Source organism: Gobio gobio (assembly GCF_949357685.1).
Source record: "Gobio gobio genome assembly, chromosome: 21".
NCBI lineage: Eukaryota > Metazoa > Chordata > Actinopteri > Cypriniformes > Gobionidae > Gobio > Gobio gobio.
The window spans coordinates 26,289,859-26,308,553 of NC_137117.1; the positions used below are offsets into that span (position 1 = coordinate 26,289,859).

At 36.3% G+C, this 18,695-nt stretch overlaps 2 protein-coding genes across 5 annotated transcripts in view; both read right to left on the reverse strand.

The window, feature by feature from the left end:
- The window catches only part of eif4g3b (eukaryotic translation initiation factor 4 gamma, 3b), a 44,375-nt gene extending 33,575 nt beyond the window's left edge, over positions 1-10,800 (reverse strand). For 2 of the 4 annotated variants that reach the window (XM_079803711.1, XM_079803710.1), the window contains exons 1-3: positions 10,016-10,800; positions 5,744-5,813; positions 2,886-3,062 (exon numbers count right to left, since the gene is read on the reverse strand). In XM_079803711.1, the coding sequence (XP_079659837.1) occupies positions 2,886-3,062; positions 5,744-5,813; positions 10,016-10,158 (390 nt within the window). In that variant the 5' untranslated portion in view covers positions 10,159-10,800. Of the gene's footprint in view, positions 1-2,885; positions 3,063-5,743; positions 5,838-10,015 lie in introns of all 4 variants that reach the window. The other 2 variants (XM_079803709.1, XM_079803708.1) reach the window with 1 other exon arrangement.
- Positions 10,801-11,801: 1,001 nt separating this feature from the next.
- lactbl1a (lactamase, beta-like 1a) lies at positions 11,802-18,100 on the reverse strand. The gene is made up of 8 exons (XM_079802115.1): positions 18,054-18,100; positions 17,881-17,973; positions 17,483-17,621; positions 16,837-16,946; positions 16,542-16,699; positions 14,978-15,216; positions 13,657-13,762; positions 11,802-13,516 (listed from the first exon to the last, which is right to left on the reverse strand). The coding sequence occupies exons 3-8, from the start codon at positions 17,586-17,588 to the stop codon at positions 12,538-12,540; spliced, it is 1,698 nt and encodes a 565-aa protein (XP_079658241.1). The 5' UTR covers positions 17,589-17,621; positions 17,881-17,973; positions 18,054-18,100; the 3' UTR covers positions 11,802-12,537.
- Between the last annotated feature and the right edge of the window lie 595 nt (positions 18,101-18,695).

Genomic DNA, 18,695 nt, shown 5'->3' on the forward strand with positions numbered 1-18,695 from the left:
TGATTGTCTATATTATGTATATTATATTATGTATTATAAAAGTGTTATTCTATAAAACCATATGATTACTTTATTTGTCCAAATATTATTGCCTCATTGTTGTTATATATGCCTTTTAAGTCATTTCAAAGTCATTTTAATTGTTTGCTTAGGTCTATTTTTGTTACAACAAAAAATATCTGATTACTTGATTAATCATCAAAATAATCGACTGATTACTCGATTACCAAAATAATTGTTAGTGACAGTATAAATCTTTATACTATAAGGAAGCTATAACTCCAAGACATTTAACATTTTACTTTAACATGCACAAAGTACAACATTCAGATTCCAAATCAGCATATTACATTGATTTCTGAAGGATCAAGTGACACTGAAGACTGGAGTAATGGGATGTCATCACAGGAATAAATCACTTATTAAAATTCTAAAAGAGTTATTTTAAATTGTACCGACTCCAGACTTTTGAATGGTAGTGTAGTAGGATTTAAGTGTATTGCCATTGCATGTTCATGGGCTATTTCATGGCAGGTGCCGATTCAACATTCAATAAATGCACAAAACCATTAATACAAAACAATATTTAATACAATTCAACTTGGAAACAATATAGAATTTTATACATAATTCTATAAAAAATTATTTCATTCTACTTGTTGGAATGGTAGTAGGGATGTCCTGAGCTGATCTCAAGGATCTGTATCGGGCCGGTTAAGCAAACTGATCGATATCAGCAATCTAAAGCCTGATCCTTTGTTTTACGTCAGCTGTCAGGCAGGTTGTACAGGTGGCGGTATGCACCTTCAAGTGAGATTACTAACTGCCATTAAAAGGAAAAGAAGAAGCTCAAATGTGCGTGCGTCACACACAAGAACCAATGAGGTCTGTTCTAGTGCGTCACACACACACATTCAAGCTTCCGAACAATTTAACAAATCACGTGAAAGTAATTTATCTACTGTTTATTTTTATGTGCCGCCAGAATATCTGAGATATCCTTTCCATAACGTGTTGCTATGGGTCGCGTCTTGCTTATGACTTGACTAAGAGATTCTGTGGATTTAGAATGATTCAGCCAATAACACAGGAGTCTTTTAAAGTCTTTAAAAAAGACTTAATGTTGGCTATATGTTTGTTTTTGCATACAGCCGGAATTTTTTTTATTGTATTCAATGATTTGTTGATTGTATCATAAGCTTTAATGCTTAGCGTCTCTTTGTCGATGTTATTAATTAGCTTCAATTATAAGTGTCAGACTCTGTAGTAAGCACTGTCACGTCACAACAAACCTCCCCGAGGAGTCGAGATGTGATTGCTATTATTCTACCTTTGAGTGCTGCAATCTTGTACTGTAGAAACAGTGCCGCCCACATGGTAGACAAAAAAACCTGTCTTCATTTTACCCACTAGTTACAAAATCTATTAGTGGTAAACGATAAATCGGTCGACCTTGAACCCCTAGATCGCAGCCCAAACCTCTATTCAACTCTGACATCCACAAACCACACAGATTCTTCCTCTGCATTCACATGCACATGTTTTGATGAAGGAAAGACTAGATGGGTAATTAAGGTTTAGCCTCTGGAGCACTCTTAGCCTATTAATAGGCGTTCGTGCTGGCAGTGCGGTGCAGGCGTGGAGTGGGAATGTGAGCGCTGGTCTCAGACAGATAAGCTTGAGAACAGCTGAGTCACCCTGACAGACTTTCTATTCCTGTGGCAGAGTCCACCGGCCACAGCGCGCATGTCGGCTATGTGTGTGTTTGCGTGACAGAGCGTGAATTTGGTGGACCTCTACACACCCACAGACACTAGTCTGGTAATGTGCATACTTACACCATGACAAACAAGTAATAACTTCCCCGTAGGCTAATTATGTTAGAGAACATGCGGCATACCCAGATAAGCTGGGTCTCTATCAAATATCAACAAGACAGACCAACATCACAGCAGAGAGAGGAGTCTAGCAAACTGGTAAGACTTTATGTCAAGCATCTTATTAGTTTGCCAACATTATTTAATCATCGCAGTAAGGTGCACTGCTTTCTGTTTGAAAGCCAGCACAGCAGGTTCCCAAAGATTATGTAAACTTACAATCCTATCTGCAGTCAGGTCTCAAACTGATTTTTGCTGAGTGCAAAAAAGTGATCAAATCCGCCTCAACTCAAGGCTTTAACACACTAGGCTTTAAGTCCTGTCTAGGAAATCAGTGTTTTTACAGATCAGTAATGATTTACCACGGAAATCAATGTTATATCACGTTTCATAGGAAATCTTCGATATCTGCTTTCAGTTACCTGAAATATCTGTATCTGTGTGTAATGTATCTGTGAGTGACAAGACAACCAAACAGTGATGTGTTTAATAATTGTGGCAGGCATTAGAGCCGGGCAAAATATCTAAACATTGAATATTTAGAGCCTTTTGACGGCATTCATTATGTACCACAATATTTATGCATTTGCTTTAAACTGGCTTAAATGGTGATTTTTTTTTTTTTTTAATCAAAGGACTTATCAATTTGACCAAATAAAAAATGTATTAAATAAATAGAAAAAAATGTGTCTTTATGAAATGTTTGAAATTGAAGTGTCAAAGTTTTGGTGGAATAGACTTTCAATGGAGGGACAGAAATCTCTCAGGTTTTAATAAAAACAGAATCAAAGTCTAATTTGGACTCTAAAGAGGGAGAGTAAATAACAGAATTTTCATTTTTGAGTGATCTGTCCCTTTAAAAACGAGACAGTCAAAATAAAACAATTAAATCTATTCAGGAATCAGAATGTTGTTTACTTTTATTTATATTTATGTTTCAAATATTCAATCTATTGCCCAGCCCTACCAAGCATACAAACAGTCAGGCAGTTGTGCGGGTGCACTCACCCCTACTCCTGCCTCCCAGCCTTTATGGTGACCATACAGATGCGCAGTGGATACTGTTGGAAGTGATACCTGAGAGAGTCCAGGGGAGGAGGCGTGACCCGGCGGTGTGGCCGCTAGGTTAGGGTGTCCCTTGTTGATTTCAAGTGCTGTATATGGGGGACCAGGGGGTCTCTGTACCTGAGAAAACAAAGAAAAAAAACTACCAACACTGAAGAAGTCAACATGAAATTACTTTCGTAAACCCATTTACCAAAATATACAATATTCATTGAGTAGGGGAACAAAAAGGAGGAAAAACACATTTGAACTGGTCGGATTTAAAATACCAAAAGGGGCCTAAAAACCCCCGAAACCCCACATTTGAGGAGGCCTTGTGACCAGTTAGTGCAGTCTGCAGGTCAAAGTTCACCTTCAAGAGCATTGCAATGTCTCCCAAAGAGAATTTTCAATTTTCAAACTGATATTTTTTTGCTATTGTCATGACTTTCTGTACATTAATGTGTTCCACAATTTAATTATTTAGATTTTAAGAGAAGCTACATTTTCATGCAAAAGTTTGTGGTTGGTAAGAATTTTTTTGAAAGAAGCCTCTTACGCTCAACCACTCATGTAATGTTGTGAAATATTAATATAATTTAAAATAACAGTTCAATAATATTTGAAAATATAATTTATCCCTGTGATGTCCGAATTTTCATTATCATTACTTCACTCTTCAGTGTCATGTGATCCATGAGAAATCATTCTAGTGTGCTGATGTGTAGCTCAAAAAACATTTCTTAGTAGTATTAATATTGAAAACAGCTGTGCTGTGTAATATTTTTGTGGAAACCGATACATTTTTTCTTTGATGATTCTTTGATGAATATAAAGTTCAAAAGAACAGCATTTATTTGAAATAGAAATATTTTGTAATGTTATAAATGTCTTTACTGTCAGTTTTGATCAATTAAATGGGTCCTAAAAAAAGTATTAATTTCTCTAAAAACCTCTTACTGATTCTATCTATTTCTTCTTCTTCCTATTTTACATTACATTGATTTTAACGCCATAGTCCGAGGCAGCATTCCTCATGGTCACTCACTGACAAATTTACTATGAACAAAGGCCATTTAGTGTTAAACAATATAAATAAAGCTTTATTCCTGTGTACTGTAGACTAGATCTTGTAGTATGATTCTTTCTACAAGCATGCTCTGCTTACATGTAGATAGCAATCAGTCACCACATGAAATTCTCCTGTGAACACTCATTACATCTCCCTGGATTTTCAAAGTTGCTGCTGTAATTATAAACTGTAAATGTGGGCCAGAAATTGATAATGAGATTAACTTGCTGGTTGCACAGTGAGACTGAAGCCAGAGCAACTACATAACTCATTAAAGAAAACGGGAAACCTGCAGTCCTGTCATCATCCCTGTAGATCAAAGGCTTCAAAGGCTTCAGGCCCAGTTTTTAACCTACTCTGAGGGCTAAAATACAGCCATCTGCAAGCCAGACGTGTTCATCTGGAAGGAGCTTGCGATAAATAAAAACATTTCCACCTTGGTCGTACACCACATATTCAATGACAATCAGTCAGTCTGAACTGAACACCAGGAATTTCTCATGACAACATCAGCAGGTGGAGAATGACCCAGTTATTTGCAGGGATTACACAGCTTACCCAGCAGCCTGGGCTTTTCCAGGGTGGGGTGCTGCTGTGCTGAGGAGGGGTGGGTGAGATCACACACGCAGCCCTGTTGCTCCCAGAACGAGGGACTTTTTGACCCAACACAGGAAGCAGGAAAAAGGAGAAACACCAGCTCAGCAGAAAAAAGCACCCCACCCGTTCACTTCCCTCAGTACTGTACAAAAATCACCTGTCCTGCTCTCTCAACCTCATGTCACTCCAGCCTGCTGCCAGAAATAAATGTTCTTATTAAATGGCAATATTCAACACTGGAATTGATTTTGCAGCCAAAGTTTTGCTTTATAAGAGAGTTTTTGTAAATATCCACTTTTTGTGGATTTTTTACATTACATCTGGAAGAATATTTAAATGTAACCTTCATTTTTAGCATTTGCAACACACTCACACATATACATATACATACATATACATATATATATACATATATACATACATACACACATATATATATATACACATATATATATACACATATACATATATATACACACACACACACACACACATATTTAAAGATATGCAGTACCGGTCAAAAGTTGGGAAACATTACTATTTTTAATGTAGAAGAGTTTATTTAAGCAGCACAACTGTTTCCAACATTGATAATTGCACTGTTTAAAAGTAAATACATTTTTAATGTTACCAAAGAGTTATAATAAATAAATGCTGCTCTATATGCATGAGATACTTTTGACCAGTAGTGTATGTGTGTGTATGGTTTTTGGATGGTTCATTGGACTCTTAATTAGTAAGAAAGCAATATCAGCCGAATTTGATGATACACAATTTATTTGACAATTTTCAATCAATTTTCAAAATGAGTGGAAACATTTACTTGCACTCTGAACACTACTCTGCGTGTTACATTTTGATAGTAAAATTTGATAGTAAAACATTTTTTGAGCCCTCCCAAATCATTACTTAGCTACAGTGGTAAACAGCTTCCACCAGTACACATGGACATGGTGGTCCACATGTTGATGACTCATGTGTACAGACACTCATCGACGGCTGACTGTCGGCTTGGTGTGTCAAGTTCAAGCAACCAAATAATGTGCGAAATTGGCTTTATTTCTCTAAAATCTTTATTTCTCAGATCATGTAAGGTAAAGCCACCTGACGACAGGTTTAGATGTAAAGAAGGGGAATGGAGTGTTCAACTCACACTGTAGACAGCAGTGACAGGTTGCGTGGAGAAGATTCGCTCATCCAGAGGAGGCGGCCCTCTTGGAATCCTAGGGGGGATATTAAGGAAAACTCTGGGGAAGAAAGTACTTAAGGCCAAACACAGTAACAAGGTGGGAAAACACACATGATGCATGAAGGAAACTGTTCAAGCGCAGTAACATCAGAATGAAAAGACTTGACAGAGTCAAGCAGATCACATTTATCCACATGCAAATTAGCTTGTTTTACCAAAGTTATAAAACCTAGAACTGTTCTGCATGACAGATCTGTACAAATCAACTTCTCCGGATTTATTTTTCTGCTTGCCCTGCCAATATTTTCTCATGCCTCATTAAAAAAAAAATGTTTTAGCAATATTGTGAAATATTATTTTAACTAAAAATAACATTGTCCATTAAAACATTTTTATGTATATATATAAATGTAATTCATTGAATATATTTTTTCGGTAATAACGTAAACGTTTTTACTGCAATTTTTGATCAATTTAATGCATCCTTGCTGAATAAGTATTTGACTATAAAGTTTTCCCCAAACTTTTGAACAGTAGTGTGTATGTCAGAATGAAATATACAATTATATCATTAATATACATCAACAGCTATAATATACAGATACACCATTACTATAAAATCTCATAAAAACTGTCATACAGTAATTTATCACATATTTATCTAAAATGATAGATGATAATAAATAATTTATCCAGATAGATAAGTTACTTCACCTTGGAATGTTTATGCTGGTTTGTTTATTAAATAAGATAAATTATTCACATGAATAAACAATGATTTTTGATGATTTTTTTTTAACTGATTTAATCTGAATTATTATTTTAGGTTTTTTTATATTAAAATTAACAGAATTGACACATTTCCGTAGCTCAAACAGCAACACCAATGTAGGGATGGTCGATATGGACTTAAAGATATTTACTGGTATTTATTGCGATAACGATATCAATGACGATGTAATTGTTGTACCATTCCCCATGTTTTTGGCTACAAGTGAGAGCTGCACGCATTCTTGAGATCCTCAGGAAAACAAACATTGATCTCAAGTAAAACATCCCATTAATCATTAATAGGCTCCTATAATATACAAATTCCATGAAAGAATTTAAAACACAGTACAAAACCAAACACCAGCCTTTTCAGAAATGGAAAAGTTATATCTTTCTTCTGTAAAAGTGCAGGTAAAGTTAAAATAGTACAACTGTGCTGAAAAACATTGCACAATACAAACAATAATAATTAAAATCAATGACAAGTTTGAAATGTAATCATAGATTCTGTATTTATTCATTTTCTCATGGTGCAAACACTGGCAAAAATAGTGCAAACAGCAAAATAATCCCAACCATGTCTTCAGATTACAAAACAAAATTGCAAATAATGATTTAATGATAGAACTGCTGGGTTTATAAATATTAATCACGTTGTCTGCGTTCGCTCAAACTGATTTGCTGAAATCAAAACAGGGACGGTAAAAGATGAGCACCAGCCAATGAGATTGCCGTTTGCGCATTAGTTTCTGCTTGTTCATAAAGGCTGAATCATTACGAAAATGAACACTGTAATTTTAACAAAGAATATTGTTTACATGTAGCACGTCAAGTCTGCGTGGTATGCAAGACTCTCCCGCTCTCTCTTTGAGTGTGTGAGAAACACGAAGCGCTCTCAGTCGGGCGCGCTCACACTAGTGTTTACTGTGCGTCAAATACACTGTGGATTTATTATGAACTGAAATAGCACGCTTGACAACGAGCGAATCTCTCAAGCGCTCAGTCCAAGTGCTCAGCGAGTGAAAATATATCCCTAGATTCCTGATAGAGGTAGCTCCTCTTTTAGCAATAAAGTCCTCCGCAGCTTCTGCCATAACTATTTTCACTCTGCACATGAGCTGCGAATGGGTCATGTCATCAACTAGGCTTTATCGTTATTATCGCGGGAACACTAATTCTTATCGTGGGGAGAATTTTTACCGGTATATCGCAAACGATAATATATCGCCCATCCCAGTTACTACTAATAAAATCTGAACCTTTTATAAATATGTTAAAAAACTTTATCACAGAAATGCAAATGTTCAGTTTTGCAAGGCTTAAAACATGTACACAATCAACAAACATAATGACAACACAGTTCTAGGCCCAATATCTATCAAATGACCTGAAAGTCTCTCAGCATTTGCACTGGAAAACGGTTAGTGTCAAGCCCTGCTCTCTTTCACACAGATGTCTTCAAAAAGAAGGAAATGTGCATTTTTTTTCTACCCCGACTCATTTTGCAGTGTTTCCCTGTTGCTCTATGAGCTCACAACCTCCAGCCACACCAGAAAACAATGCAAGGTTACATAAACAGTACTTAAAACTCCTCCATATACTAAACCATACTTCACATTACTGAATAAACGGTGTCTTTTGAGTCATACTGTGTGATTCCTCCAAGAAATGAGGTTCTCACACAAATGAACATCATCGTCCGTGCTGCAAAAAGGTGCAGCAAAACTGTCATACACAAGAAGATGCTGATTGTGTATTAACATGCTGCTGGAGTAGAGGATGGAGATGCGTCTTCCATCTCCAGCCCAGCAGCAGATCCATGCTGCCTCAGTTCTGTCTGTACAACCAGGCTATTGTTAACTTAAGAGGGTGGGGAAGCCCTTCCTCCTCCACTGCACCACAGGCTCATACACACAGAGAGAGTTCAAACAGAGATAATGAATAGTTTACTGTAACCAGGGTAAAAAACAGCTGTTAGTTACTCATTTTAACTTTCCTTTTGGCACACTGCCAATACACTTTCACAGTATTCACTCATGCTCCACAACCACGTCACCCTTTTACAGCCACAGGTTTGTAGATTTACATTTGCAATGACACAGCAGTCACAAAATTCCACTTCAAAAATGATCCTCAATTGCTTTTGATACTCAAAGTTTCTTCTACCATGCAATTCATCATTGTCTAAATACTTAAATCAGAGTGCTAAATGAGAAACAATAAATGCAAATATAAACAAATATATAGCAGATAATTCTCATGTAGCAAATGTTTGCAAGTAGATTTCCGGACAATTAACAGGTAAAGGAAACCAGTGCATTGAGCATGCATTTTTTTACATAGTCAAAAAAGGAAACAAAGCATTAACTGTAAATGCCCACTATAACATTTTTTTTTTTAAACAAGAGAAACCCATGATTGTCTCAGACTGCATTATTTTCCACTGTTAGCACTATATTCCCAATGTAAACAGTCTAATTTAGTCTTTAACCCTCTTCTTTTATCTCCCAAAAACAATCAGACCGATTTGAGACTCAATGCAAATTCCAGACCAACATATCAACATATTTACTTTCTTATGATGAAAAGTTAAAGTTATATTAGAAGCCAGATATACAATAAACGACCCTATAAACCCACCATCAAAAAGCAGCTTGTTTGTCCAACAATTAAGATGCTGACAGAGGGACATGGACAGTTACAAGAGAAGGGTGTTGAGCATTACAGCCATAAAGAAATATAAGACATTGAGAGCAAGCAAAACGATCTATTTCTATGGGAAAACATGCTTAACACAGTTTAGTTCACCCTACCCTTACTATAAGGAACAGATATTGGAAATAAGGCAGAATCACAATCTTAGTTACTATTTACTTTCAATGTATGGAAAAACATGCAATGGAAGTGAATGGTGACACAAACTGTCATTCTGACTAACATTTCTTACGTGTTTCGCATAAAGTCAGCCATACTCAGTCATAGGGGGTTGTAACACATAAAAAGCGAGTAAATCATTAAATAATGATCGTATCGGTATCTTTTTTCAAGTGAGCTAGCTTTAGCAGTCAAGCCGGCCCGGCTGGATCATACCAACAGGCTGTGTTGACAGCTCGACGTTTGACAGTCACATAAACACTGTTTATCACGGTTTACTGCACTAGTACCTCTATGTACAAGAAACAAAACAGGATTTAAACCATAATCAAACCAAACAATTAGTCTGTGCTGACACTCGGTTAGCGTGGTAACGTTACACAGTAACTTGCAACACTCTAGTGCTGTCAAAACCTAGTGACCCACCTGCCTAGACAGCAGTTTCTGCCATCATATTCGCATCAAACCGAATCACTAAGGTGTTCAGAAATACTGTCCAGAGTCCAGGCAGGCAGCTCACTGGGTTTTAAAACATAAACAAAACAAAATATATTATTTGTGATTAAACGAGATGCTTTCAGAGAAGGATACGGTGTAACGTTATGCGGCACTGGCAGAGGCTGTTGAGCCACCGGCGTCCCCGGCGGTACTGTGGTCAGGGTGGCCCGCAGCTGGCTTGAGGGTAACGGCCCGGTTCCAGGTCCAGATCCAGATCCTTTCGGCGGCAAACTCATCGCAAATAAAAAATACAAAAATACAAACAAACGCACGGCTTTACAGATATTTACAAATAAATTAGCTAGACAGTGCACGTAAAAAAATATTGCTGGCGAGTTACGTCAACACCGGGCCTTGTAGAAGCGATTTGCCGGTATCTGAGCGGATAAAAAAGCGTGAGCTAACAGCTAGAGAATAGCAGGCTGAAGTTAGCCGCTAGCGCTTATTGTGGTTTATCTTCATTGCTGAAGGTTGGGGGGCTGTTCCCCCTCCCCGGCCGGGGTTTCCGAGGATCTAGTTGACCTCTTCTTGCCAGGGCGATCTTGACAGGTGTGCCCCTTTTGGAAAATGAATAACACCTTGTTTACAACTGCTCTTTGACGAGAGTATCTCCACGGAGTGTGATGATTCCGTTCAACATGGCGCTGTGGCCGCCTCCAGCAGTCCTACCGGACCGACCTTTCGTTTCACTTCGGGTGTTTTCGTGAAACTTCGGAGAGTGGAATTTGCAACGAGTGTACACGGAAGTACGGAATGCGGGGTCCGGAGCTCATAACCTACTTGGATGTCAGCCAAGGAGAACATTATAAACGATGTAACAGTCAAAAAGAATGGCTTCAGACACAACCTGCTTTTTTAAATGCCATCTCTGTATGTCTATATAAAATATGAAAACCTTCCCATGTTTATGGAGCGGTTTGGCCCCAATTTGTGATGTTACAGTGACATCTTCCGTCCACAGCTGAACACGCATTTCAGCCCATGAGATATGCGAAAAACTTTAGACTCAGAGATTGATATTATAGTCATTATAGTAATGATTAAAAATGCTATCTTATAAATAAAAACACTTTCAACACACTTTTTTAATCTTACTATAAAATGAACAGCCTGAATGACTCCATATAGCCTAGATTGTGAGCTCCATCACAATCAATTTTATTGTATTAATGTATTTAGCCTATGCAACAACAACAAAAACTATTCTTCAATGTACAAAGTCATTCTTATTTTAAAATGCCAACTTTTTGCATAATGATTGCTGGATGATTTCAGAATCAAGATGAAAAATGTTTACTTGGACAACCTACAAGATAATGTTTTACACTTTGAGGCAACAATGTTTTCATCTTTGAAAGATCTAAAAGGCCTTAGTGACATTGCCTCCTTCATTACCTCTGTTTATAAACTATAAGATGAATAATTACAGTCTTAAGTGGGCAGACCTTTATTGTGCTGCATGGTCTTGTTATCTTTTGGCTGCTCATTTTATGATAGGCTAACTGTCCTCTAACAGGCCTATTGATTTAGGAGATTTGTAGGTCAACAGTGATGTAGGCTACAGCTTGATTTTCCCAGTTGTCAGTATCCCCAAGACTCAGTTTGGTATGGGCCCATTGCTAAACTTCACTGAGCCACAACATTTTATAACTAATACTAATATCACATTTCTGGTTGCCTCTGTACAACAGCACTGACTTAGTGTCACTGCAACAGACATAATTTACTTACTATAACTATAGTGTTTCTTTACAGCTGCTTCATAATATTTATATAAAGTATTTCATTTATGAATTATCCATGTATTTTATTAGTATCTCAATTTTTGGAGAATACAAATGTACTGGTATAAATCAAAACAAATGTGGGGACACATTTTATAGAACATTATTTTATTTGTTTAGTATGCATACACAGTGTAAGAGTATATAGATTTACATTATCAATAAAAATGAAGGTGATAAAATGAGGCCCGTTCACACAAAGAACGATATAGCTAAATGTAATTAAAACAATAGCTTTTTTTTAGCATTCAAACTAACGTGCAATAACATTCTGTTCTGTTTATTATAAGTGTGTGCTGCGGTGGGATTCTGATTGGCTGTCATTGTTTTTTATCCTTCCTCAGCTGGAGTGGTTCTATATAACATTCCTGTGTTGATATCATCATTCTCATAGAGTTAGAACTCTTATAGTTATCGTTCTTGGTGTGGGCCTTTTACGCTGGTTTGCATTTAAAGACGAGTAAATTCTAAATTCAATTAAAAAATCAACATTGGGTATTTTGGAAACCGGTGCACAGGTGCAAATGCTTAGGAAAGGCACACACTTTACTTTTAATTAAGACATGCTTCTCAGAAACACACATACTGTACATGAATAGATGGTCGTCAATTGTGTACTGATATTCCTCTGAGAAAAGGGACAAATGATCATACGGAAAGAGATACAATAGCCTACATAAAAATTCAAAATAAAAATATGAAAAAAGTATCCTGTATACTTTCAGCTCTTATCTTGAGGCAAATATTTATTCAAATGTACAAGTTCCTCTGAATTTGACACTTTCATCAATGAGAGCACCTTACTTAACAATTCATAATCAAAGGATTTCTTCAACTGCTGAAAATCGGTTTGCGAGCTATCCGTGCGACTTTATAAGTGTTTAACCCTGGGACATCAAAACCTGGTGAGAGCCCCTTTTTGTTGAAGATGTAAAAGTTAAAGAGCTGCCCGTCCTGAGATTCAAGAGACACAGAGGCAGCGTTAACTTTCAGCTGGCATGGGTACGCCTTCTCAAAAACCACCCTGAACACCCTATCCTGCAGATAACTGAGTTTCAAACTTCTGTACTTCATAGGAACCACGGTGTCTACTTGAGGTCCGAACTGCTCCAGAGACAGCACTCCATCTGTGTCTGCTTTGATCTCATAGAACGTTATGTTGCTATAAGTAAAGTGGCCTATATAGGGAGCAGGGTCCGGAGGAGGGATGAGAACTCGAGGTGCATCTCTGAAGGCACTTTCCATGGCAGGGATGAGATAACTGTAGGCCTTGGCCACGAGATCCTCATCTTCAGGTTTGGTTCCAGCCATTAGGATGACCAACCCGAGTTTCAAGCGAGGAACGAGGGAGATCGAGGCAGAGTAACCATCTAGATCTCCATCTTTGCGTATGACGTCATAGCCCGACTGTTCATTCACCTCCCAAGGTGTGCCTGTTTGATCTGCAAAGTAACTGTTTTCACAGCGAAACAGAGGCGTCAACATGGTTTTGAGGGTGTCGGGCTGGAGAACCTGACGGTTGTATGCACCCAGCAGCGCCATCGCCAGTTTGGCCATGTCAGCAGATGTGGAGTACATTTGCCCAGATGGCCTATACCAGCCGAGGTCATACAGGGGTGCAGGCCGTCCACTTGAATAAACACCTATTGCCATCTGGTCCTCTATCTGTGGGGTGATTTCGAATCCGGTGTCCTCCATTCCCAGCGGTTGCAGGATATTTTCAGACACCCATCGCTGATAATCCATCCCTGTTACCTTTTCCGCCATCACGTGGGCTAGCAGGGAGAAGGCCAAGTTGCTGTAGTGGCATCTAAGGACAGCAGAGGACTAGAATTACATCCTCCAGGGAAAATCCACAAGTGCATAGACTGCATCTGCTGTCGTCAATTATTTACAACACCTCTCATTCATTAAACATCCTCTCAATACAAATTCTATATACTAACTTACTTTGTTCCAGGGTCAGCCACGAGAACATCATCTTGTAATAAATCCACAGCAGCCTGAGTGTTGCCTTTCCAGAGTAAAGTAGTCGCCTTGAGCCGCCTTGGTAAACCTGTAATTATAAAGATATTTTAAAGAGATAGTTCACCCAAACTATCTGCTGTACACAAAGGAAGATATTTAGAAGAAAGTTTGTAACCAAGCAGATCTCGACCCCCATTGACTACCATAGAATGTTTTTTCCTATTATGGTAGTCATTGAAAGAATCTGCTTGAGGTGGAGTAAATGATGACAGCATTTTCATTTTTGAGTGAACTATCCCTTTAATATTAATATTCCCTTTAATATTCTGAAGTTTGCAATTTGAAAGTAAAACTATTGGAGATGTAAATGCAGCCATATTCATTTTCAAGTCAATAATTATTTAGGTGTTATAACTGATGAGTGATAAATGGCAGATATTAAAAATGTATACTATTTAGTCTAAATTGATAAAAAAAAATAAAACACTAAAAGCTGAAATCAATCATTTTATAACATTATAATGTGCATTATGAAAATGGATGTTCATTCTGAGATTTTTCTAAAGATTACAATTCAATGTTTTTAAAATTTGAACGTTAGATGACAGCATGAGTAACGTTAATGAAAAATAGAGAAAATGAGCATTAACAACAAAATATAAAAATTGGTCTAATACTAAATAATAAATACAAGTAAAAAATCTCTAATATCAGACGATAACTGATTTGGTGCTGGTATTGTGCATCCTAAAAATTACGGAAGCATGTTTATGCTTCAGGGTAAAACATTTTTAAAATAAGACATAAGGTCCCATTTTGTGATATAAACTCATAAAGGCACAGTTATATTTGTATTGTTATATTCCAAGGCAAAAATGCTCTTTCATTATAAATAGTTTTATAATGAGTGATGGCAGAAAAATATTCCATTGTAGATTTCTTGTTAAAACAAATGAAAGGTTATTTCTGATTGCAATTAAGTGTACCAACATAATCAGCACCAATATTTCTGACACATTATATAAATATCAGCTTGGTGTAAGCTGAGTACAGTATGCTATGGCAATTCCTTCCAATCTAGACCTAGACCAGAGGACCAGGTCTGTGACAAACCTGCTTAATCATGTCAGGCAACAGAGCTTATTAGGGTAACCATGGCCCGTGAAAACTACTTGTCTAAAAACAGTTGATCTAATTACAGGCTTCACCTTCTTTATTTTTACAGCACATGGAACGCACTAATTATATAGATGCTAATCTACCAGTGAGGTCAGTGCAGTGCAGAATACTGTGCAGTCCTCACCTGACAGTTGACTGGCCATCCTTCTCAAGGTAACTGAGGAGAGGTGGGCTTGAGCCTCTTTACTGCTCATGCCGTCAGAGATGGACTTGAGGTCAGGACCCCATATTTTCCCTAGAGGGTTTTTCATGGTGAAGTTCTTAACATACTTTCCCAAAGGGTCATCCAGGGAATCCACTTTTCCTTCCTCCCAAAGTTTATACAGCATCAAGGTGGGGAAGATTTTTGAAAGGCTTGCAATTCTTTTGTAGTATAACCATAACAAACAACAAAGAAACAAATGAGAAAAAAGAGAGCCCATAGCTATGTACTGTGTGTACAATACAAAATATTTATAATGTATTTTTTATCTAAATTTGAGTTTCAAGGAGGTGAGCATCAACCTTTCCAGGTAATGCGCAAGTTTGGAAACATTACCATTTTTTATGTTTTTGAAAAAAGTCTCTTATTCTCACCAAGGCTGCATTTATTTAATCAAAATATAGTAAAAACAGTAATATTTTGAAATATTATTACAATTTTAAAGAATTGTTTTACATGTTAATATTTTTGTATATGTTAATACATTTATAAATGTAATTAATTCCTGTGATGACAAAGGAATTATTTTCAGACATCATTCCAATATGCTGATTTACTGCTCAAGAAACATTTATGATTATTATTGTTGTTATTGTTATTATTATTATTATTATTATTATTATTATTATTATTATTATTATTATTATTATTATTATTATTAACATCTGGCTTATTTGGCTGCTTAGCATTTTTGTGGATATAATGATGACATTCCAACTAAAAAGAGAGAAATTAATACTTTTATTCATCAAGGATGCATTAAATGGATCAAAAGTGACAGTGAAAATTTTAAAATATTTAATAAATAAGGAATAATAAAAGAAGTGGCAGTGAAGACGTCTATAATGTTACAAAGGATTTCTATTCAATAAATCTTTTAATAAATAAATAAATGTAACAAATGCAAATAAATGCTATTCATTGAACTTTCTATTTATCAAAGAATCCTGAAAAAAGTTTCACAATTTCCACAAAAATATTAAGCAGCACAACAGTCGTCATCAATGATAATAAGACAAAATGATTCTTGAGCAGCAAATCAACATATTAGAATGATTTCGGAAGGATCATGTGACAAGTAATGATGCTGAAAATTCTGCTTTGACATCACAGGAATAAATTACCGTTTACAAGATTCAAACAGAAAACAGTTCTTTTAATTTGTAATAATTACTGTTTTTACTGTATTTTATATGTAATGAATGCAGCCTTGGAGAGCATAAGAGACCACTTTTAAAAAATGTTTTAAAGATGGCAGTGTTTCTAAAATTTTGACAGGTACATTGTATGTATATGTTCAATATATCTATGCATGTTCAATACATTTAACATATACGCAAAAAGAATAGATAGTTACATTTCTACTCATAATTTAAACTTAAATTAGTCGTGGAACACCCCCAAGAACCGAAGCAACAAGAGAAGGACTGCTTCTCTTATTGCTTCAAAACTCAAATCATAAGTGAACACAGCTACTGTAACCCACCTGTAAACGGTGTACTCATTTGTTGGGGGCGACGTCGGGTCACTTCCATTCTTTCTTCCAAAATTACCATTCCACAATATAGAGTCATTAAATATTACAATGGCAGAAACGGCCGGCAGTTTTGTGGAATCAATGTTGGTCCTAAAAAGCACATCCACCTGGAGCACATCATATTTGCAATAGTTATCAAACTGGTTATCAGTATTTAAAAACATGATATTCTAATCAGAGTGGTCTAGGAATTTACATAGAACTTCTTTGATTTTTACTCATCATTTGACTTCGGCGGTCTAACCTTGTCTAAAGCTTCCAAGAGGACAGGTATCGGGTGCTCCAATGGCACAGGCTCAGGGAAACGTGGGCACATCTTCTCCTCTTTCACTTCTTTTGCAACTCTTATATACACTGTAAAGTAAAAAGATCACATGGCTGTCAAAAATATATGTAAAGAACTTTCAGTGTGAATCACATGAATGTATAACAGAACAAATATGATACATAAGATAACATGTTAATGCTGTAATCTTATTATATAACATAGTACATTCGACATGTAATGGAGGATGGGGGTGGGTGTTTGGGCCATAATCATGTATTTTATACAAAGTTCTTTTTCCCTTCCCCCATGTGATAATCAGGCTTTACAGCACACAGTAATCTACAAGCCAGTATGTGGAGCTCTAATCCATAGCCAACTCCTGCAAATGATTAATTAAGCATAAGGAGATCGAAAAGCCAAATGTAAGGATGTTCCCGAATGCTGTGAATGTTGTCTAGGCACTTCTACCCACTAAGTTAAAAAAAAAACCCCAAAAAACATGATTTTCTATTGGTTTGAGCAAGTGGCTAATTTCTTATAAGCATTCATTCATGATGTTTGATGGTCACTTGCTGGATCTCTCTACAGAATAGTAGCCATTTTTAATTTGGGCAGTTTTTACCTGGTTTTGCTTTGGGAAGCCTGTACTGCCAAATGAAACAGCCCGTCATTACAAAGGAGAGAAGCAGAAAGAAGACCATTCCCAACTTTGTCCATTTCACTTTCATCTTTGCAGTCTGGTGGTCTCCTTCTCTGGCAGGCTTAAAGAGAAAGGACAGTTTCACAGACGGAACCTTCTGAAGAACTTCACATATAGGCTAGTCACGTATCTATAATATATATATACATATATTTAATCTTTAACAAGAATCGTAAAAGAAATTACACTGATGATTGCAATATTTTCTATGAGCATGATGAAACAACAGCATTGTGTATACTACTCAAAACATTGATTCAAATATATTTTCTACTGTAAGATTTAATATTCTCAGTAGGATAAATGATAAAATGTCTTACCACAAGGTATACTCCTTTACCACAGGGTTTACTCTTCCTGACACATTGTATATCTCCCAAATGATAGGTCTATCCACACAGAGACTTGTTTTTCTTTAAAACAAAACAAAAAACAAAAAAACATTTAAAGTGGAATTCCATTAATGCTGATAACAGACATAACCAGAGCTTACCAGCCCCTCACCAGCCATGCTTTAATCTTTACAATAACCCGTGCACTAACTTCTCAGCTTCCTCTCAGCCAACTGCAGGCCTGTGCGTCATAATCTGAAGATCTCTTCCTTTAAAGCCGCACTCGTGTCTTCACACATCCATTCTGTTAATCAGTTTATATATATAAAATATATATAAAACATATTTTTAATTTTACCTAATAACTTTTCTTTGTTCATGCCTTGTTAAAAAAATATTTATAGTTTTTTTCTGTATAATAGGCCTTTAATGTAATTTTTTTTGTTTGAATCTTATTTTTTCTAGATATTTTTATATTAATATTTAAAGTAAAATGCTGTTAATCAATCATGCAAAACACCATATGCACATAATTAATAGGTTAGTATGAAAGATTGTTATTTCTCATATTTTGAGTAAGTAGTTTTATTTATATTTCAAATATTATTTATTTAAAAAAAAAACATTTAAAACGTGTTACATGCTAAAGGTCACTTGTTGTTTCGTGAAACAACAATATCTAGTATGGTTTTAATGGCTGAACATTATTTTGTGTAACAATTGTCACAAGAGGGCAGCAAATTCTACTGGATATGTGTTTCTGTTGTGTTTGTCCCTAAAACTCCATCAATTTAATCTTCAAT